The sequence below is a fragment of the Equus caballus genome, chromosome 24 (assembly GCF_041296265.1).
Source record: "Equus caballus isolate H_3958 breed thoroughbred chromosome 24, TB-T2T, whole genome shotgun sequence".
NCBI classification, from domain to species: Eukaryota; Metazoa; Chordata; class Mammalia; order Perissodactyla; family Equidae; genus Equus; species Equus caballus.
The window spans coordinates 16,126,378-16,151,584 of record NC_091707.1 but is presented as its reverse complement, the minus strand read 5'-3'; the positions used below and the strand labels follow the sequence as shown (position 1 = coordinate 16,151,584).

General features: G+C 35.9%; 1 protein-coding gene across 1 annotated transcript in view; it reads left to right on the top strand.

The window, feature by feature from the left end:
* The window catches only part of WDHD1 (WD repeat and HMG-box DNA binding protein 1), a 63,740-nt gene that overhangs the window by 7,600 nt on the left and 30,933 nt on the right, over positions 1-25,207 (top strand). Inside the window, exons 3-15 of the mRNA XM_001495509.6 lie at positions 5,082-5,233; positions 5,908-6,019; positions 6,195-6,245; positions 7,760-7,855; positions 10,565-10,657; positions 11,888-11,994; positions 12,221-12,362; positions 16,049-16,259; positions 17,623-17,810; positions 18,498-18,682; positions 21,143-21,384; positions 22,748-22,885; positions 24,440-24,596. Of these exons, the coding sequence (XP_001495559.2) occupies positions 5,082-5,233; positions 5,908-6,019; positions 6,195-6,245; positions 7,760-7,855; positions 10,565-10,657; positions 11,888-11,994; positions 12,221-12,362; positions 16,049-16,259; positions 17,623-17,810; positions 18,498-18,682; positions 21,143-21,384; positions 22,748-22,885; positions 24,440-24,596 (1,874 nt within the window). The remainder of the gene's footprint in view (positions 1-5,081; positions 5,234-5,907; positions 6,020-6,194; positions 6,246-7,759; positions 7,856-10,564; positions 10,658-11,887; positions 11,995-12,220; positions 12,363-16,048; positions 16,260-17,622; positions 17,811-18,497; positions 18,683-21,142; positions 21,385-22,747; positions 22,886-24,439; positions 24,597-25,207) is intronic.

The following is a 25,207-nucleotide window of genomic DNA, read 5'->3' as shown; positions in this document are numbered from 1 at the left end:
GGGGCTTTAAGGAGAGGAAGAAGAAGAAAAAAATATAATAATACTGTAACTTGCCCAAAATTTTTACATTTAAAATCTGAATGGTTTATTAAAGGTGATTAATGGATATTAATGATGAATCAATTAAAATATATGTAAGAAATTATACTTTGCCTTTTGAGAGGGAGGTTTAAATGTTCCTTTTTTTCCTTTGAAGAAAACTGGCATTTTCAGGTGTTTTTTTTTTAAATTTAATTTTTATTGAGTTAATGATAGGTTACAATCTTGTGAAATTTCAGTTGTATATTACTGTTTGTCAGTCGTGTTGTAAGTGCACCCCTTCACCCTTTGTGCCCACCCCCGACCCCACCTTTCCCCTGGTAGCCACTAATCTGTTCTCTTTGTCTGCATTTTTAAATTTTTCATATGAGTGGAGTCATACGGCATTTTCAGGTTTTTAGCTCACTAATTCAGATAACTTGAGGAATTATTGTAGAAAAGAGAAATGTTCTAAGTTTTTCAAGATATATATATATTTCATGTTTCTAATGTTTTATGTAAGGTAAATATGGCAATGAGATGTAGGTTACTTGGAGAATGAAGACATGTTTTCAGAACAACTTTGCAAATTAAGTCTCTAAAAGCCACTAAGCATTTTATTTTTGATAAATTTTAAGTTGAGTATATTGTATTTTTATAGAAAAAAATTTCCACAGAATTCATATTTTTTCCAAACAGGCTCATTAAGGCAGTTAAGATGGTCTTTAGATACTTTAGGTATTCTTTTTTAAATGGTCATATATAATAGAAAATACATTCCCAGAAGAAAAAATATAAATGACCAACGTACGTCAAATACAAGCTAAATATCACTAATAAGCAAAGAAGTGTAAATTAAATAATTGGATTTTTTTTTCTATAAGATTGGCAAGGATGAAAAATATTGTTAATCCCAGTAATAATGAGACCTTGGAGAAATAAATATTTGTACAGGACAAACACTCTCCTCCTATGTTTTTCCTTTAACTACTACTATGCTGACAACGCTTCTGACACCAGGTGTGTTGATTTCTTTCCCACATCAAGTTCTCTACAGCATCAGCTGGGTGTCCTACAGTGCACTTCAGTTCTGACACTAACTGGAGTTAGCGCAGACCCTACAAGTTGATAGCTTAGTCCCACTAGGCTATCCCCAACATCAGATACCAATCACAGGTAGTAGGTCCCCAGGTTACCCACAACTTCTGCCCAACTTGGCTACAGATTGGGGGTTCCCATGGCCCCCTCCTTGGATTCTATCATTTGCTAGAACAGATCACAGAACTCAGGAAACACTACTTATGTTTACCAGTTTATTATACAATAAAGGATACAGATAACAGCCAGATGAAGAGATACAACGGATGAGGTTTGGGAGGGTCCTGAGTTCAGGAGCTTCTGTCCCTGTGGAGTTGGGATGTGCTACCCTCTCGGTATGTGAATGTGTTCACCAACCCGGAAGCTCCTCACACCCCATGCTATTGTATTTCTATGGAGGCTTCATCACACGGGCGTGATCAATTTCTAACTCCATTTCCAGCCCCTCTCCCCTTCCTGGAGGGTGCAGGTGTGGGGCTGAATGTTCCAAGCTTCTAATCTTGGCTTGATCTTTCTGGTGACTAGCCCCATCCTGAGGCTATCCAGGAGCCTACGAAGGATGCCTCATTAGAACAAAGATACCTCTACTACCCAGGAAATTCCAAGGGATTTGGGAGCTCTGTGTCAGGAACCAGGGTCAAAGACCAAATATTAGAACAAAAGATGTTCCTAGTGTTCTTATAAATTAGAAAATTACAAGGGTCTCAGGAGCTCTGTACCTGGAACTCGGGACAGAGACCAATATGTGTTTTCTGTTGTTTTGCAGTATTATCACACACAGTTGCTGGAAGTGTAACTGAGGAACTTCAATGCACATGGTCATTTCTGGCTGTTTACTCTAAGGAAGGACAAGGATGTTAATAAAAACATTGTTTATAATAATACAAGTTAGAAGCAATTGAGGTTTCTCTTGATAGAGAATAGATTTTTATAAATTTTAGTAGAGCCATGTAATGTAATGCTATGCAGCCACTAAAAAATGGGGGAGTGCTGTATGTCTTCAGCTGAAAAGATGTTTACAATAAGTTGAAAAATGAAAAAGAGTGAGTTGCAGAGCAGTCTGTATAGTGTAGTCTTATGTTTGTTAAAGGATATATATATGTGTATATTTGCAATTTGCATGTGTATAAAAGAAAGTTAAGAAGACATAACTCCGGAATGTTAATGGAAATTACTTCATAAGAGTAGGGAAACTCACTCTCTGCTCAGGACACTTTCATATTGTTATTTTTTCTTCTACAGTAAGTATGTACTGCTTTTGTGTGTGAAAAAGACTGTAAAGAAGAAAAAAGTAAAAGTGGTCTTGTAGTAGTTTCCTAGGGCTGCTGTGACAAATTGTCACAAACTTGATGGCTTAGAACAACAGGAAGTTACTGTCTTGCAGTTCAGAAGGCAAGAAGTCAGAAATCAAGGTGTTGACAGGGGTGGCTCCTTTTGGAGGCTCTGGGGGAGCATGCTTCTGGTGGTTGCTGGTGGTCCTCGATGTTCCTTGGCCTGGAGAAACATCACTTCCCAGTCTGCCTCCATCTTCACATCACTGTCTTTATGTCTCAAATCTCCTGCTCCTTTTTCTTTTTTTTAAATTTTTTTTATTTTTTGAGGAAGATTAGCCCTGAGCTAACTGTTGCCAATCCTCCTCTTTTTGCTGAGGAAGACTGGCCCTGAGCTAACATCCGTGCCCATCTTCCTCTACTTTGTATGTGGGAAACCTACCACAGCATGGCGTGTCAAGCGGTGCCATGTCCGCACCCGGGATCCGAAACAGCGAACCCTGGGCCGCCAAAGCGGAATGTGCGCACTTACCCGCTGCACCACCGGGCCGGCACCCTGCTCCTTTTTCTTACAAGACACCAATCATTGGATTTAGTCCTTAACTTATTATATCGGCAAAGACCCTATTTCCAAATAAGGTCAGGTTCACAGGTACCTGGGCTTACGACTTAGTCATGTCTTTTAGGGGCCGTTATTCAACCCACTGCTAGTCCCACAGTCAGTGCTAAAATGTTTTCTTTGGCTTTAGGAATGGAGTGTATGGTACTTCAATGAAATGACAATACCAAATAGCCATGCAAAATTGGCAGTTTTGCAGTGTATTTCTTTTAAAAGGTAATTGCCTATAAACAAATACTTTCTGTTTTCGGGATTCAGTAGTACAGGAAAATACAGTTAGATGTTTTCTTTGAGAACAAAATGGAGAGAATATCACCTTCCAAAATAGTGAAACTGGGATGAATCAACATATTTGTGGGTAGTAGTAGTTAACACTTACAAAGTATTTTATGTTGTCAAGGCCTTTCAACAAAGATACCGAGAGATATGTGGGATGACCTCCATTTTATTCTTGGGAAAACCAAAGCTCAGAGGAGGGTCAGATGACATAGTCAGTACAGAGTACAGTGTGCTGGAGCTCAAGTCGTGCTGTGCTGGGTTCTCTTCCCTCTCCCACAGGGGAGAAGAGTGGTCTGACGAGAGCCTCGCCAGAGCCCTTGACTCTTCAGACAGTTTCTTGGTTTTTTCGTTTTACTAGTTGACAAAGTATTGAGGGTGATTTGGTTTTCCATAGATTTGTTGGAAAATGACTTCAAAGCAAGTACTTTATTCAGGTGTCCCTGGTGAGTGAGTATAGTTATATACTTTAATGTTTACACATGAATAGAGGGCTAGTTAATGTGTTGCTAAAGAATTCCCAAAATTCTTTACTAGAGCTAACTGAGGCTGCTTAGTCAGTGTTCTGCTAAGAAATCTGTCTGCCAGAAAAGCACAGTCATGTTGCAAAATTCCTATACATGTACGCACATAAATTGTCGGTGTTTCTGCAGTTTTGCCAAAGAACACTTAGCATCATCAGTGTTGTTTTGAGCTGGTTATAGTTTTTTATTGATTCTCTTCTTGTTTTCACATTTAAATTATTGTTAGCTTAGCTTCAACGTTATGAATTTAGTTTATTGTGTATTGTTTAGTTAATTACAGTAGTTACAATGTAGGCATAAACAGTATTTTTCACCAGTTTTCCAGCGATCAAACTTGAAGAGAAGTCTATGTTATAGTTCACATTTGAATCATCTGTACTGTTATTTGAATAGATGTATATATCCTCTCAAATTTTGCTATATGGAAACATGTTATTGTTATCACTAGTGCGTGTTCTGCTGGAGTGAGAGCAGGTGCTTTAGATAGGCTGAGGGTCCTAAGTGTGCGAGAGACCTGTGGCTGAGACCTATTGCTATAGGATAGAGTATATTCGTTAACAAACTTGAGTAGTTTGTTTCTCTTGGCAGTTGTCATTTGATCTAAAGTAGTGAGTTGACCATATGATTTATCGAAGCCTCTATGAGGTTGGTAGACTATGATTTAGTCTGTTAGGACTTAATCCCTCCTGGAAAAGGAATAAAACTAAGGTGCTGGGGCAAATCCCTGACCTTTGATAATTCTTAGCTAAACGCTCTGTAAAGCAATGGTGTCTGCTGATCATTTTCAGGGCCTAAAACTTTATTTATTTAGTGTTTTTAAAAAGGATCCGTGGATTCTGCGTTTACGCTTTACCTACTCCAAAAGACGTAGAATGATTCCATTGTAGAAACTCTCGTGTGGCCATCTTGGCCATGCCTGCTGGTGTGCTCTTCCCTCACAGAGACTAGCTAATTTCTCTGAAAAGCTCTCGAGCCTCCCTTTTTATGACATTGGGAATCCATAAAAATACTATTTAAATATTTTTCTCACCAGAAGTAAAAGAAAAACCAGAGGTTAAAAGTTTGGCTGATGAAGGGGGAAGTAAGTTTCCTAAAGATAGCAAGTAAATTTTTGTTGTTAATAGACATTTCAGGAAAGTTGTACATTGATAATTTCTCTCTTGGCATGAACTATATATAAGATTTTTTGTTTTTTAAAGGATTTTTAACTGTAGAGAGACTCCCAATCGATTAACATTTGTTTTGCCACCTTTCTTACATTTATTTTTCTTTTAGAATGGAAAATTGGTCACTGCAGTATCTAACAATACTGTTCAAGTCCACACATTTCCTGAAGGAGTTCCAGATGGTATACTGACACGCTTTACCACGAATGCAAACCATGTGGTCTTTAATGGGGATGGTGCAAAAATTGCTGCTGGATCTAGGTAAGGCTCAGATAACAGAAAAGGAAATAGTGTTAGAACAGAATGGCCTCATTCATTGGTTCAAGGTAACATTTTTAGGACTCTGCCTCTTTTTTTTCCTGGTCACTTAATTTTTATATTCAAGTCTCTTATCTAAAGGTTTTTGAGGACAATCTTGTTCTTCTTTGTGAATTGAGATATATTGCTTTGCAAACAGCCTATTCAGTAAGTGCTGAAAAAGATTGGAGAAAAATGACAGTTTGAGAGAAAATTTTAAAAATTACATTTGGTAGAATCTGGTCTGTACAATCAGAATTTTTGCTGTTTCCCTTGATGCTTATTTGTCATAGGAAAAAGAGGTAATTGGTGAGTTGCTGTGGTGGAATAAAAGGCATAGTACTTTTAAAAATGGTTGTGACTGTAATTAGATTAGCAAATAATAGAAGCTTAAGATGTAACTGAGTAAGCCACTTAGGAGGTATTTGTATTTTACCATAATGGGAAATCTTGACTTGTGTTTTTAGCATTTTTATAGAACAAAATTAAAAGGTTGTTAATTTGGGTGCCAAATTTCACTAATTGCTATAAAGAAATTATGGCATTTATTCTAGTGATTTTTGACTATTTGGGCCCCAGCTTTTAGGAGAGGCTTCTGTGTTGACCTTTGTTCGTGTGCATTGCTCTTGTTGTTGTAGTGATTTTCTGGTCAAAGTGGTGGATGTGGAGGACTGCAGCCAACAGAAAACATTTCGAGGACATGACGCCCCTGTTTTAAGTCTTTCCTTTGATCCTAAGGACATCTATCTGGTAATCATTTTTTCCCTCTTTCTTTGCATTTTTCTTGAATATGTTCAAAATTGTCAGAGAATTAGCAGAAAATTTCACACACTTGGTGAAAGGCTCTTTGACTTATCAATTGAACCAGTTTCCGTATGGTATTATGGTTGTAACTGTAGAGAAATCTGTTGTTTTATTCCTGCAGGCATCATCTAGTTGTGATGGATCTGTCAGAGTGTGGCAAATTTCAGATCAGGTAAGCTCATCAATTTGAATTTAAAACTTTTTTGCCCATTTCCATTATATATTGGGTGTTACAAATTGTATTTGGCCAAATTAATAATTCTTGTTTTTTATAGTTTGCTTCTTTTGAGTAGCATTAAATACTGTTTTTGTGATCAAATTCCATAATAATCTAATGCAGAAGTAAATATGTTGAAGACTAATTGCTTTTGTACTAATCATGGGAAATTATAGATTTATATTTCACTTTTAGGTTTTATAAGTCAACGGCTGAAATTCAATCATTATATATTTACAAACTGACTACCATGTGTTGGGCCCTAGATGTTAGGGGTACAAAAATAAAATAAGGCATGGGCCACGCTTGGTTTGGAAAGTCACATAAACAACTTATTCTAACCTATCCTGATAAAAGTTTTGAAGGAGGGTCAATGCAAATAATCCATAACCAATCTATAAATCAAAATTGGGATGAGTTTATTATGAGCTAGATCTGAGGACTAGCCTAGCCTGGGGCCTTCCTTCCCCAAGGAGGTAAGGGGCACCAAAGAAGTGGGGTTTGCAGACTGGTTATCTACCGTCTTGGAACAAAGAGCGTCCATCACATATGATAGGAATGTCCCTTTTACAGCAATCACTAGATTGCCTTGCAGGCACAGCACAGCTGTTCACACAGCAGGTAGCAGGTCTGCCTTCTCGATGGACACAGCAGGTAGCCCATCTGTTGTCTGGTGAGTGAAGCAATTCCTAGCCCAGGGAGAGATGCTTATCCTTAAGGAAATGCCAATGTGGGGGAAGGTGCACGTTTATCTTCAGGGCATTTGTTCTTGCCTTTTGGGACATAGCAAATGCTTAAAGCAGATATACAGTGCATGCTCAATGTCCATGTCAGGCCCTTTTGGAAAAACAAGGTCAGGCCAAATTAGGTTTACACCAAATGGCTTCCTCATATACTCCAATATACCCTATTGCTGGCCATTTGTTTATGAGGAGGTATGAAGAAAGTGCTCTCTAGATTAGCAGAGGGAACAATTAATTCTTCCTGAGGCAGTCAGAGATGCCTTGGCATTTCTAGAAGTGATGTGGCTGATGAAAAATATCCCCCACACATGTGCCTCAGTAGCCACGGTTCCTTCCCCTCATTCTTGAACTATTTAGAAGGACTGACTTTGACACCCTAACCGTTTTTAGTAGATCTCTGAAGTTTACTTTCATAGACACTTTGAGTTTTTAATATATTGGGGTTTTTTTAATGTATGTACATTTATTCAGTGAGTATATTGTTTGCTTATTCTACGTAGGCAATACTCTTATTTAATTATTTTAAGACTTCTGCTCTTTTTACCTCTGAAGGACTTAATTTAGGTAAATCGAACATGATAATAATTAGATTAAAGTGAATTAAGTTGTTTTTTTCTGCACTATATATCAATTTGAAGAAACCACCTATTAAGTGTATTCAGTTCTGCGTATTTTGGGGGAGAATTTTCATAAAGGGAAATAAATTTTCTTATTTTTTGAAATCAGACATGTGCTGTTAGTTGGCCACTGCTACAAAAATGCAATGATGTGATAAATGCAAAATCAATCTGCAGACTTGCTTGGCAGCCAAAAAGTGGGAAGGTAAATGACTGTTGTTTTTCAACCTTTCTTTTAATTATTTATTCCAGTCCTTGTTAACTTTGAATGTAAGAATAGTTTTTTAAGTTGTAACTGTTTCATTTGGATTATAAATTTTAGAACCCTAAGCCAATAAATTAATATTGAAATGCTTTAAGAAATATTTCAGGGGCCGGCCCCACGGCCGAGTTGTTGGGTTTGTGTGCTCCGCTTTGGTAGCCCAGGGTTTTGCTGGTTTGGATCCTGGGTGCGGACATGGCACCACTTGTCCAGCCACGCTGAGGCGGCATCCCACGTGCCGCAACTAGAAGGACCCACAACTGAAAAAAAATACCCAACTATGTACCGGGGGGCTTTGGGGAGAAAAAGGAAAAGTAAAATCTTTTAAAAAAAAGGAAATATTTCAACTTTTTAAAGATGACATTTTGCATGAATGACTTAATTTTATATTCTTCTTTACATTTATGTTTAATGGAACAACTCTGGAAACAGTCTCATTATGTCCACTCTTACTGCTGGTATTTAAACATTTTGGAGGTACTAGCTGATAGTATAAAGGTGTGAGAGGTGTGAAATGAGAAAGGAAAATGCTTGTTATTTGCAAATAAAATGCTTGTATACAAGGAAATTCTAAGAAAATCAACTGGGAGAAAATATTATTAATAATAAGAAAATTTAGTAAGGTAGTTGTAAGCAAAATTAATATTCAAAACCAATAACAATTCTGTATACAAACAATAGCCATTTAGAAAATATGGTGGGAGAAAATAATGCGTTTACTGTGAAATCAAAATAGATAACTAGGGATAAACTTACTAAGAAATGTGAAAGATCTATATAAAGAAAATTTTACCATGCTATCAAGAGGAGGAAAGGAAGATGTTAAATAGAAAAATATATCCCATTCTTAAAAAAGAATTTTCAATATAAATAAAGATGTCAGTTCTTCCCTAAATTAATCTATAGTTTTGACAACATTCAAATGTATCAATAAGATTTTTGGGGAGACCAAATAGAGCTAATTTCCATATGGAAAACTAAAAGTCTTGAAAAAGAAAAGTGATGGAGTCTAATCCAGCCAAATATAACATACTATGATGCTGTAAGAATTGAAAGCTTGCTACTGACTCATGAATAGACAGATATCTATTAAACAGAGAAATAGATACAATATATATGGGATTCGTGTATGGTAAAGATGGAGAAAAGATTTAGTAAATCTGTTGGCAAAGGGCGTGGATACCAGATGAGAATCGTTGAGAACCATCTTGGAGGCTTCCTACCACGTGGAGAATCTTTATATAGATATTCGCTATATTATTATTTAAACTTTTCTGTACGTGTGAAATTTTTCAGAAAAGATTAATAAACTTGACAATGTAAAAAGTAAGTATTTTTGTATGATAAAAATATTTCAGGTTCAAAGGACAACTGACAAACTGGGAAAAAAGTTTGAAATAGTATGACAAAGAGCTAATTTTCTATATACAAAGAGTTCTTAAAAACGAGTAAGATCCCAATAGAAAGATGAACAAGGACATGAGCAGACAAGGTACAGAAAAAAATGTACAGATGGCTTTTAACATAGGAAAGTATATTCAACCTTTCATACTAAAAAATACAAATTGAGGCTATAGTGATAGTCTGTTTTTCATTTATGAGATGGTCATATGTGGAAGAGGGTGTGGCCGTTTTATCAGAATAAATGATCGACACTACTACTACTAGGCATATATCCTATAAACATATTCATACATATTCCCTACAGGATATGTGCAATGAAAATGTTGCCCCATTGATTATAGTAGCAAAAGATTGGAAACATCCTAAATGCTTATTAATAGGGAACTGGTTAAATAAATTGTGGTATTTCTGAAAGTAGAATATTCTGCAACTGTTAGAATCAGGTATATCTGTATGCCCTCACATGGAGTAATCTTCAGATATATTGTTAAGTAAAAAACATCAAGCGGTAGAACATAGATAGAAGGTTACTGTTTATTAAATTGTGTGTGTGTGTACTAGTATATATGTACCTATGCATTCTTGTATAGTCTATGCTTATATTTGCTGTCGGGAAATAGAAATAGAATTTAGGGATGGGAGGGAGACTTTTTTCTCAGTATATGTCCTTTTGTGTCGTGAACTTTTAAGGTGTATATTCGGCATTAAAGTGATAGTTGGGGAATGTAGCATGTATTTTTTCGTTGCTTACTAAACATTAATTAATGTAATTAATATAAAATTAGTATAGTTTTACTGTTCATAAATAATACATTTTCTTTTTTTGTTTTTTTTGATAAACATGGAAAGAATATACTATTTTTATTTTTTCCACTAATCTATTAGGAAGAATACATAGGAAGATAAATTTCCTTTTCTTAAGATATTCAAAGCATTCTGGCTCTGTTTCTTTTCTTCCAGCAAATGAGATGTGTATTTAGATTGAAAGGGCTTAAATTCCTTAAGAAGTGGTGTTAAAAATGCTAGTAAGTACAAGTGCTCTGCTTTTCAGTACAAGCAGTAGGGCGATCATTACCCATTCTTTGCTTATCAAAATTTTAAGCAAATTTCTGAGCTTTGTTAGTTGTCAGTTAAAATACAAATTTGCCCTTATGTTTTGTAGGCTTATTTGAATGAATTTTCTGCTTTTTTTTCTCCTCAGATTTAATTTAACGTAAATTTGTTTAAATCATTTATCTTTCCGAATAGTTACTGGCAGTTCCTGTGGATAAATCTGTTAAGCTATATAGAAGAGAAACTTGGAGTAATCAGTTTGATCTTTCAGACAATTTCATCTCTCAGGTAGGTTTTGTAAGTGGCTCTTTCAGTATGCTAAAGGGGATATTTAACGCAGACTTTGCCTAAATACACTTGCAGTTAAATATTGTTGGAAGTGGAAAACAACTCCAGACTGTTGTGCATGTATCCACCTTTTGCCCCTCAACCTTCCTTTGTTTAGCCAATAATTGTGCAGTAGATAGGTCTTTGCTAGGTCCTATCTGACCTTTCTCCATTGTGAAATTTGATAAGGAAATCTTTTAATTTATGAGAAGTCAAATTTAATCCTAGCATGGTATTAGAATAAGTTATTCTCACCTTATCAGTAATTAGGCTTTATTGTTTTTTTTCTTTCTTCTTCTCCCCAAAGCCCCCCAGTACCTAGTTGTATATTCTACTTGAGAGCCTCTGGTTGTGCTGTGTGGTTCACCGCCTCAGCATGGCCTGATGAGTGGTGCCATGTCCGCGCCCGGGATCTGAACCGACGAAACCCCAGGCTGCCAAAGCAGAGCGCACGATAGCCTTTATTGTTAAAGGAGTTTCACTGAAACTTGTGATCACAGACTAGAATTGTAGAGCAGGAAAGATTGTTGGTCTGTATTCATTCTTGTGCTTTCTCTCACACACACCTGTTTTGCAGTTAAGGAAACCCAGTATCAGCAATGGCTTATTAAAGTTCACTTCACTTACTAGTTCTCTTCATCTTGATGGTGACTGCTAAATGGATGCCTTGTGTTGTTTCTCCTTCCTCGATAATAACGTTTTTCAGATTTTGCTTTAAAAGATTGTGCCAGTAGGGGCCAGCCCTGTGGCGCAGTGGTTAAGTTCCTGTGCTCTGCTTCAGCGGCCCAGGGTTTCCTGGTTCAGATCCTGGGCGCAGACCTAGCAGCACTCATCAAGCCATGCTGAGGCAGTGTCCCACACAGCACAACTAGAAGGACCTGTAACTAGGATACACAACTGTCCAGGGGGGCTTTGGGGAGAAGAAGGGAAAAAAAGATTGGTGCCCAGATGTTAGCTCAGGGCCAATTAAAAAAAAAAATTGTGCCAGTATAATTTCCTCATGATACAGTAATAGCTGAATATTATTGAAAAAGAAAGTTAAAAAATAAGCAAACTTCATCTTGCCATTCGTATATCAGATCTAATGAGAAGTTACATAGAATAGGGGTTATAAAAATTTGAATTTAGTAGTATGACTGTTTAGTTCCAAATTATACAAAATTGTTATTTATTAATTGTTTTTCTTTATAGACCCTCAATATAGTAACCTGGTCTCCTTGTGGGCAATATTTAGCTGCAGGGAGTATTAATGGTTTAATTATAGTTTGGAATGTGGAAACCAAAGATTGCTTGGAAAGGTATGATTCAATATATCTTTTGTCTCTTTTGCTTATTTCTACCATATTTTTGTTTGTCTCAGTATGAAACATTTCAAATTTGTAATCATTAGATTGTCAAAATGTAAACACATAGCTTTTAGTTTATCAAAAATCGTTTAACCTTTTCCAACTAAATTTACATAAAGAAATGTATAGTTTTTATTTTTCTTTACAATGTTTTAAGAACTTACTTTTTAATATTTAGGGTGAAACATGAGAAAGGTTATGCAGTTTGCGGCCTGGCATGGCATCCTACTTGTGGTCAGATAGCTTATACTGATGCAGAAGGAAACCTCGGGCTCCTGGAGAATGTCTGTGACCACAATGGAAAGGCATCAAGTAGTAAGGTAATAAGTACTATGATAGGACACTGTCTTCAAGGTCTTTCTGTAGTCACACGAGTTTTGAAAACACCACAAACTACATTACTTTCTTGGGAATTCGTGTTACTATATGAGATGCTCAGTGATGATCCAGAGTAACGAAAACTGTTTAAACTGGTTCAACCTCGTATTTCCCGAGTATATTTTACTAGGAAACTTTCTTACCTCCATATAATGCCTGTTAATATTCCTTGGCTTTCCAAGGATTACCTTTGTGAAATGCTATTTTACTAAACTGATGTTCTGGGGATTGTTTGTTAAATAAATATTTTATAGATAAAAATTAGAGTTAATAACTATAGTTTACCCTATAAACTTTTTCTGCTCTGAATTAGCCTTAACTCTTACGGCTACCCACGTACCTCTCATGCTGAGCCATCCAGCCTTACTGAACTGCTTTACACAGGCCACCGTGTCTTATCCCTCCTTTTGGTTCATGATTTCCCTGCCAAACACATATCCCCATTCCTATTTCAAGTCTTGGTTTAGACTTCCAGTTAAAGAATGTACTCTTTACACTCATTGATTTCTGCTCAGTTACCTGATACCTGAAACCCTGTCACTGAGCTAACATCTGTGCCCGTCTTTCTCTATTTTATGTGGGATGCTGCCACAGCGTTTCTTGATAAGCAGTGCTAGGTCTGCACCCGGGATCTGAACCTGTTAACCCCCTTGCTGCCAAAGTGGAGCACACACTTAACAACTATGCCACTGGGCTGGCTCCTAAAGCAATTTTTAAAAATGCGTAATTCCATAAAGTTAAAGAAGACAGTTGAAGTGATAATGGTAACAAAATTCTGGAGGCTGGAAAATAGAAAGATGATTGGAAACTAACTTTAGCTTGTCAAAAAGTTGAATCCTAAGACCTCAGTAGGGGAAGGCGGAGGTGCAATTCAGTTTGTCTAACTGAGTCCCCAAAGATTCAGAATTTGGTGGTACTAGGTATTTTTCTAAAAGTGGGGCTGAAAACAGGAGGGTTGGATTAATAAATAAGTCCATCCCTCCAGTCCCAACGTCAGTGAGCACAGCCATGTCTCCCCGCCCTCACCCCCGTGTACATTCTGGCAGAATGCTGGAGATTTATTCTCTAGAAGAGGTGGAATAGGCATCTTTGCTCCAGGGATGCTGAGAACAGTTGAGTGGCTTTGGGTGAAGGGGAAATACTGTACTGAAAAGGGTTAAATGAAAGTATGTATATTTCAGTGTTGAAATTCCCGGCTCACTTTTCGTCCTTGGCTCCCAGAGCGTTGTCACCAGTCTTATGCTTTTCAGGCAGAAAATTGGAAGAGTCATCTTTGGGAAATCTGTCTAAGAAAAAAGACCTAAAGGGCGAGAAGATTCTTAACTCCAGGAGAAACAAAAAGTTGTAAAAGGAAGAAAAAATGATCATTTTGCATTACATTTGTAAAATGAGGATAGAAATAATGCCTATCACCAAGGGTTGTGAGAATTAGATGAATTATGTATGAAGAATTAGAATAGTTCCTAGCACACTTTATAAGTGTTGCTAGTATTATTTTTATTCAACCATAAATAGCATTTACATGGTCATAATAATCTAAATACTGTATATTGATCCAACCAATATGAGAATATATCTATATTGGGAAGATCAGGGTAGGAGAATAGTGTGCATGTATACATGGGGATAGGGGTGGTTGAAAAATGGCACCAAATCCTCATTTTCCCTAATAAAAGGAAGTTAATGGGACCTATTAAATAGATAATGATTCAAACTGAAAAATGAAAAAATAGCACTAGAATATATTTACAAGTATGGAGGAGGTATCAAAAGAAACAACTGAAAGAGCAGATGCTCTGCAGAGGACTATTTTCATTTTTACAATAAGCCTTGTAACGCCGTTAGACTAATTTATATTCATGTGTAACAGTGCTAAAAACAAAAAGTAAATTGAGAAATAATTTTTAGTTCAAAGGTTACCTCTTGTAAAACCTTTAACCATTCTATCCAGAGTTGCCTACTTTCTCCTTTTTGCTTTTACTCCTCACAGTACATATTTCTGTCACATCTCTAACACTTTATTGCGCTCACTGTAAATAGAAGGCAAAACCTTCATTTTTCCAATGAGAAAATCCAAAAAAATTTTCTTGATCAACTTGAGTACATTTAGGACTATAGATGAAATAGTTAAATATCTTATAGCATTTAGTTATTAACTACTCATATCAAATCATTTGTTTCAATATATGAATTTAGAGGTATTTTTTTCTGTTCCCTCATTTTATTAAATATCAGTTTCCCAGAACACAATCACATGTACTTCCATCTAAAAGCTTTGTGGTATAGTCCCTTTTGAATCCCTTAATGTTGTTCTCATTAGAATTTTACATTGTAAGGGGCTGGCCCCGTGGCCGAATGGTTAAGTTCACACGCTCCGCTTCAGTGGCCCAGGGTTTCGCTGCCTTGCATCCTGCGCACGGACATGGGACCACTCATCAGGCCATGCTGAGGTGGCGTCCCACATGCCACAGCTAGAAGGACCCACAACTAAAATATACAACTATATACTGAGGGGATTTGGGGAGAAAAAAGCAGGGAAAAAAAAAAAAAAAAGATTGGCAACAGTTGTTAGCTCAGGTGCCGATCTTTAAAAAACAAAATTTTACACTGTAAGTTTTACTTTATATAACTATGTATATTTATATAATTTAAAAATATAATTTAATATAATTATATATATTTATATATTATATATACTTATATATTTATTTACTTTATATGATTATATATGTATTTATATTATTTTTCTATTGACTTAACATTTGTACAGTTTTCATTCATCTTATAGGAATAACTTGTGATCTCTACAATGTATCTGCTTACTATTTCATTTTTTAAGGTGATTTCAAAAACTTTACAGTGAGATCCAATACAGGCAATGGGTATGTTCATATTCCTACGAATCAGTGATTAACTCTGTGTTGAATTTCTTTGCCTTCTTTGTTTTTCTATTGGTTCTATCCATTTACTTCTATAAGCATCAAAAATACTAGCTTTAAGGGGCTGGCCCCGTGGCCGAGTGGTTAAGTTCGTGCGCTCCGCTGCAGGCGGCCCAGTGTTTCGTTGGTTCGAATCCTGGGCGCGGACATGGCACTGCTCATCAGACCACGCTGAGGCAGCGTCCCACATGCCGCAACTAGAAGAACCCACAACGAAGAATATACAACTATGTACCGGGGGGCTTTGGGGAGAAAAAGGAAATAATAAAAAAATCTTAAAAAAAAAAAAAAATACTAGCTTTAACTGAGATCATTTAAAGAAAATATGTCTTACCTTAGTGTATCTTGTTCAAAATAAAAGTAAACGAGGGACTTTATAGGGACTTCTTGGTGACTTCTTTTCTGGGGAATGACTTGAGGAATAAAATCTTGCCTTATATTTGGGTATGTTACAGTATTTCTTTACTGTCCTACACTCCTGCATCTGAAGACTATAAGGCATTTAAAGTAAGGACTAGGTCTTAATATAAATATAAATACAGTCCTCATAAATATATTTACTACATATTCTTAGGGCATTTGCTTACTTAGTAGAGTTTTTAGATGCATATTAACAGATTGCCTTTTGAATAATTGAGTTCATCCAAATAGTTCACTAATACTTTCTAATTTGTATTAATTTGTTCAAGGTATCTAGCAGAGTGGAAAAGGATTACAATGATCTTTTTGATGGAGATGATACGAGTAATGCTGGTGATTTTCTAAATGACAATGCAGTTGAGACGCCTTCTTTTTCAAAAGGGATTATAAATGATGATGAGGATGATGATAACCTCATGCTGGCTTCAGGTCGTCCTAGACAACGAAGTCACATCTTAGAAGATGATGAAAACTCAGTTGGTATGAATTGACTTTGTGGATGTGATGATCCATCCTGTTGATTAATATTTTCAATTTTTTATTAAAACTTATTTAAAGTCATTATTAAATTTGTAGAATGTAGCTAAAGCAGTGAATAGAGGGGAGTTTATAGCATTAAATAGGTTAAAAAAGGTTTCAAAAATATTTATTCACGTTAAAATAACATTAATAAATTCATTATATATAAACATAACATTTTTTTATGAAAAACAAGAATACTTTAGTAAGAAAAGTGGCATTATTTTACCTTTTCTACAAGTCTCTTCCATGTCTGGCATCGGAGACAGCTGGATTCTCTCATCTCCTCCTGGATTCAGTCTACTGCTGTGTGTTATTTTTGTGGGAAGTATATGAAGAAAATTCAGCCTCACACAAATAAGTAGTTTGAAAAGGGAGAAGTATTTTAATAGCCTATTCAAATAATTGTGGATATTCTTTGCTGCTGCACCAAAACTCAACAAATGATAGCTTCTTGAAGATTGTTTGTAATGTGGAATCTGAAAACTTTTCAACTCTATTACATTGAAATCCATTGGTCTAACTTGAACTTTGAATGGCTTTTTTATTGTGTTTGATTTTGTAACATATGCATTGGTAATTTGGAAAATACTGGCTCCCTAAGGTTTGCAGAGCTTCTTAACATTGATGTATTATCCAAAATTGTATTTGTTAGTATCATCACCAATTTCATCGGAAGTTTTTAAATATTAAGAAGCAGTCAGGCTCATGGCGGCAGATATGTTTTCCAATATTCTGATTTTCACTTGAAAGCCCAAGTTTTTTAATCATTGGCAACAAATTCTGTCAGTTATTTTTCTTAAATGACAGGCTCACTTCATTCATTTTCAAGAAAATGTTTGCCAGATACCCAAGTCTGTATAACCATAGTTTGTCTGGCATTCTTTCAAGTAAAAATGGTGTTCCATGAAAAAGTCAGTTAGTTCAGCTTACAGCTCAATTGCCTAAATGCTTTTTTTTGAGACAACCATCCTGCTTCTTTATGCATGCTTCCCATTTTAGCACAGATAACATTTTTTTAAACATTTATGCAAGGATCAAAATTTAATAAAATTAATATTTTTACTACAATTCAGTGCTGGCTGACAATGCATTGGTTATTAAAACAAATTGGTACCATTGCCTTGATTCATGCTAATGCACCAACAGTTTTACTCTCCATTGTTTTCGCATCGTCACTGCAAATGTTAACACAGTGAAAGAGGCAAATCGCATGTTAGTGTTGTTAAATATGAGTAGAAAAGGTTATTAGATTTCATAATGCTTTTCTTTTTCCAGGTCATTGGTATTTATGATTCTCGAATTATAATCTTTTGTATTCCAGATGTTACAATGCTAAAAACTGGTTCTGGTCTTCTCAAAGAGGAGGAAGAAGATGATCAGGCAGGCGGCATTCACAATCTACCACTTGTAACATCTCACAGGCCATTTTATGATGGACCTATGCCAACTCCCCGGCAAAAGCCATTCCAGTCGGGTTCCACACCCTTGCACCTCACTCACAGATTCATGGTGAGCCTTAGGGCTACACTTAACTTTTACATAGTTTTATCTCACTATAGTTAATTTTGTTTGGTAAAGAATATTTTTAAAAACCTTGATTAACTGGCTTGCAACACTTGGCTAATTATAATTTTGTGGTTGATTTATTTTACAGTTAACTCACAGTTTTAGTCTTATTTCACCCTTGTTGAAAATTGTGTTAAATAAAATTCTGCTTTGCAAGATGATATATAATGAACATTAGTAAATGTGACTATATCTTGCAGTTTTCTTGGGTATACTTCCAAGCCTTATTTCTCATATTATTTTAGTTTTATATAGGAGATTATGCTGATTCCAGAACACTAGTTAGAACGTGTTTTTAGAAGGCAGCTGGTTTGGTTGTTCAAAGGCCAGTTGTAAAGTATTTTTTAAATGCCAGTCATGGAATTTTTAATTAAAAAAATATTAAATATTCCATTTCCTAATAACTAAGTATATATATACCATCTTCTCATGAAGAAAAGAATAATTGTGGCTCTGATGTTACTAGTGGTACCTGGAACTATCTAGAGGTGGAAGAGCTGTGGTTGCTCCTGTAACTTAAAGCTCGATACAGACTGAATTGTAACATTTGTTAATTTGTACTGCTTTAGCCTGCTGATTGTCAGCGCCTCAGTTGTTCTCAGACTTGTATTTAACCTTACATGTTTGTAGGTGTGGAACTCTGTTGGAATTATTCGCTGCTATAATGATGAGCAAGACAATGCCATAGATGTGGAGTTCCATGATACCTCCATACACCATGCAACACACTTATCAAACACTTTGAATTATACAGTGGCAGATCTTTCTCATGAAGCTATTTTGTTGGCGTGCGAAAGCACTGATGAACTAGCAAGGTAAATTCAAGATTATTAGGAAGAATTTGTCACTGTTGAACTATTAGAAATAATTGTTGAAATTTAATACAAAAAGTTAATAAAATTAGGGACCAGCTCCGTGGCCGAGTGGTTAAGTTTGCGCGCTCTGCTTCGGCAGCCCAGGGTTTTGCCGATTCGGGTCCTGGGCGCGGACATGGCACTGCTCGTCAGGCTACACTGAGGAGGCATCCCACTTGCCACAAGTAGAAGGACCAACAACTAAAATATACAACTATGTACCAGGGGGCTTTGGGGAGAAAAAGGAAAAATAAAATCTTTAAAAAAAAAAAGTTAATAAAATTGTTGTATCTCTTGTAGCATGGAATTTCAGAAAGAAGATTTTGGTACAAATACCAGCCCACCTATAATACCTCAGAACATATGTCCTGTCATTACATTCTCTAATACATGTCAAAATGATGTGACATGATTTATAATGCAAGAGAAGTGGGGCTGTTTTTTATGTTGTTATTGTTTTTATTAGCATTATAAGAGTAATATATACTAATTGTAAACAAACAAACAAGTACAGAATTTCTAGAAGATGAAAGTTCCCCCAGACTTCTACTCTCAAATACAACTACCGTTAACAATTTGATCTGTATTCTTTTAGATTTCTTTTTGTATGAACCCCTCCTTTTTAAAATTTACTTATTGAGGTATAACTTATGTACAATAAAATACGTAAGTGTGTAGTTTGATGAGTTTCACAAATATATATATACTTAGGTAACCGCTGTTACAAGCAAACTATTTTTTATCACCCAAAAACGTTCCCTCATATCCCTTTGCAGTTAACGCAGTCCCTGCCTTGGACAATTACTGATCTGAGTTTGTTTGTCACTATACATTAGATTTGAAACTTCTCTTCTAAAAAAAAAAGGGAAAAGGAAAAACACGTCAAAAAATGTTATGAGTGCTATTCAATTATCAGTTTGATTTTTTTACTTAATATATTTTGTACCTCTTAGATATTTTGATAGGTGGGTAGGTAGACAAAAAGTCATGATGGAAAAGCAATGGATGCAGAATCCATATTTTTTTTAATGAAGAAAAAATATTTTACTCAGTATTTTGTCATTCCAGCCAGATTGCCCTCTTCTGATCTCTTTTCTTCAGGTGATCTTATTGCTTATATACTTGATTATACAGTTTACTAACTCCCACGTGATTTGAAATTCAAATCCTTCTGATTGGATATATTCGTTCCTTTCTGCTCCAAATGTGGTCCACAAACTAGGGGCCTTCATCACCTGGGAGCTTGTTGAAAACACAGAATCTCAGACCCCACCTCAGACCTTCTGAATCAGAATCTGCGTTTTAACCATATCCTCAGGTGACTGAGTATCTGTTAAAGTCTAAGAAACACTATAGTAGATCATTTTACCATTTTCATCGGTTTCCTAATTTACACATTGTAAAATCAACTCAATACTTCATAATTGAATAAATCAATTTACTAAAATAAATCACTGTTGACTCAGTGTCTCTAACTCAGAATATCTTACATAATTAGAACATTTATTTCCATGGGTTTTTTTGGGGGTGTTTTTGTTTTTGTTTTTTGCTGAGGAAGATTTATCCTGAGCTAATATCTATTGCCAATCTTCCTCTTTTTTTGCTTGAGGAAGATTAGCCCTGAGCTAACATCTGTGCCAGTCTTCCTCTATTTTGCTTGTGGGTTCACCACAGCACGGCTGATAAGTGGTATAGGACTGTGCCCAGGATCCGAACCTGTGAACCCAGGCCACCAAAGCAGAGTGTGCAAATTTAACTGCTCAGCCACAGGGCCAGCCCCTCTATGTGTAATTTTAATTTCAAAATTTGTCTTTTTCTTTATTTTCCTAGACATATTATTTCACAGCTATATACAGTGTTACCTTTTCATTATTACTGTTCAGAAAGTCAGTACTGTCTCTGATTCTAGATACTATGGTATCTGCATTTCGAAGCTTAAGCTTAATAAGGTATATGTCTGCAAAGAAAAAAGACTGGAAACATAAATTGTAAGCAATAGTTGGTAATCTTGCTGGTGAGATTTTGTGTGATTTTTCTCTTTTTTTATTCTTCCATACTAAATTTTTTTTGGCAGCGAGTGAACTGTTTCCTAACATTTTGTTGCTGCTTTCCTTTTTTATAGTTTGGTTGTGAATTTTGTGCGTGTGTACAACCTAGGAACATACTCTAGATTTGGCCTACGTTTTTTGGTTAATGTTATGTTGTGAACATTTTCCTGTATCTTTAAATATTCTTCAATAACATGACTCTTAGTGGTTTTAATATAGTTCACTTTAAGTATATTTTAAAATTGCTTTCTTAAAGCCATTTCTTGTACTTTTTGTGTGTAACAGGAAAATAAACTATTTGGTTTTGTTACTAGGTATCATGATTAGTTATATATATATATAAAATATATATCTGTCTTGTTTTAATTTTTAGCAAGCTTCACTGCCTGCACTTTAGTTCTTGGGATTCAAGCAAAGAGTGGATAGTAGACATGCCCCAGAATGAGGATGTTGAAGCCATTTGTCTTGGTCAGGGGTGGGCTGCTGCTGCCTCTAGTGCCTTGCTCCTTCGATTGTTCACTATTGGAGGTGTTCAGAAAGAGGTCTTCAGTCTTCTTGGGCCTGTGGTGTCAATGGCAGGACATGGAGAACAGCTTCTCATTGTTTATCATAGAGGTAGGTTTTTTCCTTGTCTTATAATTTTACCGTGACCTGAAGTAAAACGGAAATTGCATGAGCTTTTTTCCTTCCTCTTTTTTTGTCTTGGATTATATCCCTCTTTTTTGCAGTTATTTTAGCATTTGAATTAGGGTAATCTTTGCGCATGCAGAATTTTGTTGTATTTACTAATAACAATGAAAATTAAAACATTTTATTTATAGAAGAACTGTATTAGAGAAAGAATTTCCAGGTAGAGTTTGGTTAAATACTTCCACGTCTATATCTTATAAGAATTTGCAAAGTTTAAATACCTCAGAAAGTAAACTCACTCTTGTGACTTTTTAAAAAGTTGCTGCCTTCTTTTCCCCACCTCACATTCTCTCTGCAGTCCCTACTGCTGTGCTCAGACTGGTTTTATCAAGGTTGCCAATGATCTCTTTATGCTTATTTTTTTCTCTCTGATACCTCCCTCAGCTCTCTTGCTGGCTCCTCCTCCTCTGAAGTTCCAGGACTTAGTCACAGCCCCTCTTCCCTGCTCTCTCTAGGTCAGGAACTTTCAGTCTTTTGACTGCTTAGCCATGGTAAGAAGTAGATTCTACATTGCTATCCTGTACATCTCTGCAAATGTAACTGAAATGAAAGTCTAATGGACAATATTTACTCCTTGGTTTCATTTTTCTTTAAATGCTGGTTGCAACTCTAAACTGATTTCATGACTCGTAGGACAAAAAATGCAGTTTGAGAAACTGCCCTGGGGAATCTTATCAAGGCCCATGGCTTTACATGCATCTGTGTGTCCATGACTTGTAAATTAATATTACCAGCCCTACACTCTTCTTGTGTCTCTAGACTTACATATCCATTTGCCCACTTGGAATCTCTATGTAGAGTTTCGATACGCATCTCAAATTTAACTTGGTCACAATAAAACCTTTGATTTTTTTTTCCCCTCCAAACTTGGTTCTTACTTAGTTTCCCCATCTCAGAAGATGGCATATTGTCAATGCAGCTGCTCACTTAGCATTTTTGTTCTTTTTGTTTTATCAATTTGTCTTCTACCTAAATATTAATTTCATGAGAACAATGACTTTGCCTTGTTTACCATTATAGTCCCAGTGTCTGGCACAGTTAGCTCTCTGTAAATGTTTCTTGAGTGAACGAATTACCACTTATAACTGCTTTCTATAAATAGTCCATGTAGCATAGTATTCTACTTCTAATACCTGAATGGTGCCTCAGTTAGAGTTAGCCATAAAAAGTAGTGCTACTTAATCTAAGAATTCATCACAAAATCGGTTCAATTCACGGGAAATAATTTAGACTGCATTATAGCTAAATAACCTTTGATACCTGATTTATGTTTACATTTTCTCACTAGGTACAGGATTTGATGGGGATCAGTGCCTTGGAGTTCAACTGCTAGAGCTGGGGAAAGAGAAAAAGCAAATTTTGTATGGTGATCCTCTTCCTCTTACAAGGAAATCCTACCTTGTATGGGTTGGATTTTCAGCTGAAGGCAAGACAAATTAATTTATTAAAGACTTTTTTTAAGAAGAAATTGATTTCACTGTTTTTTCCTAATTTATTTAAAGATGAATTTTCTATATAATATGTTTAAATTTTTTTATTTTAATATGTTGGCAAAACTGGAACTGGAATTATTAGGCAAGGTAGCCATTTTTTTATGTACAAGGTCTTTTTTTTTTGCAAGCCTTCTCACTATAAAACTTACAAAGACGGAAATATATTTTTCTGAAAGTTTTTTAGATAGCAAGGAGGAAATACACATGGTAAAGTTGTGGCTTTCCAGTAGATTCTACACAAAAATCAGGAATTTTCTATTGTTACACTGTCTACTACAGTAACCATTAGCCGCATGTGGCTACTGAGCACTTGAAATGTGGCTAATCTGAATTGAGATGTGCTGTAAGTATAAAATACTCTCCAAATTTTGAAGACTTAGTATGAAAAAAAGAATGTAAAAAAATCTCATTAATAATTCTTTTCATTGATTACCTGTTAAAATGATTATTTTTTGGATGTATTAGACTTAATAAAACATTATTGGAATCAGCTTCATTTTTTTTTTCTCTTTTCTCATGTAGCACTCGGAAATTAAAAATTACGTGTGTGGCTCAAATGATATTTCTGTTGGACAGTGCTGTTGTAGACTCATTTCATGGTGGCTTATGACAGATGATTTGAAGGACACTGAGGAGTATCTTATTTTAAGGCACCTGTTAACCCTGTCTCCTGGCTTAAATATTTCTGTTATTGGAGATTTGTGCCCTTCAGTTACATCATTGGAAACTCCAATGTGTCTTTAAAACATCAACCATTTTTGGATGTGTTTTCTATTGGGATATTATTAGTTGTTTATGCTTTAATAATGTGACCATTGCTAGCTTCCATTTGTATAGCTTTATTTTTTCCAATTCCCCATCAAATCTAGACTGAGGAAACTGCTATTTGCAGAGTGAGAGGCTGTGGAGTCATAGACAAGAGAAGGCGTAATTAGGGAAGTTGCCGCACATGTCCTGCGATGGCACCAGCGTAGGTGGGAGCAGGGATCTTACTTGTCTCCTAGGTGAGAGTCGCTTACCTAGGAGTTGGCGGGCAGAACAGCAGCAAGGCTGAGAGCGAGGGGGGGAGGAGGAGGACTGAAGGTGGACTTCCCTGCATCATCGCCTTGCTCCGGGTGCTGGTCGTTTGTCCAAGTATCTCTTAGCCAGGGAGGCTTCAGATTCAAATTTTAATTTTTTACTGAAATTGGCTTCTAAAACTATTACTCTATTCCAGCAGGTGGCATAGTTTTTACTGAAACTATCAGTTTTTTTCTCTTATTTGGGTAAATTTCAGTCATATATGCAATTTTTTTCCCTTCAGTTAGATCTTACTCTATGTCGTTAATGAGTTTTTGTGGGAAATAATCTTGAATTATTTGCCTTTTTGTTTTGTTTTTTTATTTTGAATTGGAAGTTGAATCATTGGTATGTAGTCTTAAAATATGATTTATTTAACAAATATGTAACTGTGTCTCCAAATGACTTGTTTTTCTCTTGCTGTGTAGGCACCCCATGTTATGTGGATTCAGAAGGCATTGTTCGAATGCTTAACAGAGGGTTTGGTAATACATGGACTCCAGTATGTAACACAAGAGAACACTGCAAAGGAAAATCTGATCACTACTGGGTGGTTGGTATCCATGAAAATCCCCAGCAACTGAGGTGGGCTATTAGAAAATGCTTAAAGTGTGTTTTTTATTTGGCTTTCACCTTAGTTCATTTGCTTGCTTTCCATAGTCACTAAATTAGGAATTTGTGTATATTCACTCTGGAGTTTTCAACCAGTTGCTTAACTTGGAACTTATTGAACAAAACAGAAATTAAGTTAGTGTGACTGTAGCATCGTTTCAGCCAGACAGGGAGGAAAGTTCTGGTTAAACACAGCATTTCATCTTTTATTGCAGCTTTTTATTTTTAACTGTGAGTTAGAATTGAATGTATATAATTTGGGTGCTTTTTGAGATTTTTAGCTTAATTATTGTAGTTGGGGAGAAGGCTAGTAGAAATTTAGTAGTTGACTGCAAATGTAGAATTCTCAATCCATTTAGTCTCTATTCAGTATTGGGTTGAAGATTTTCCTCTTTTTGACACCTAATATCTTATTGATCTAAAAGATTGTCAGTGATGTTGTGTAGGTACTTGGTGAACAAAGAGGTCTCTGCTTTCATAGAGCTTACAATCTGAGGAGAGAGATAGAAACAAGTAAATAGTAATTACTCCTTGGGGTAAACGCCACTAATTAATCTGAGCAGACTTGTGATGGAGAATCATGG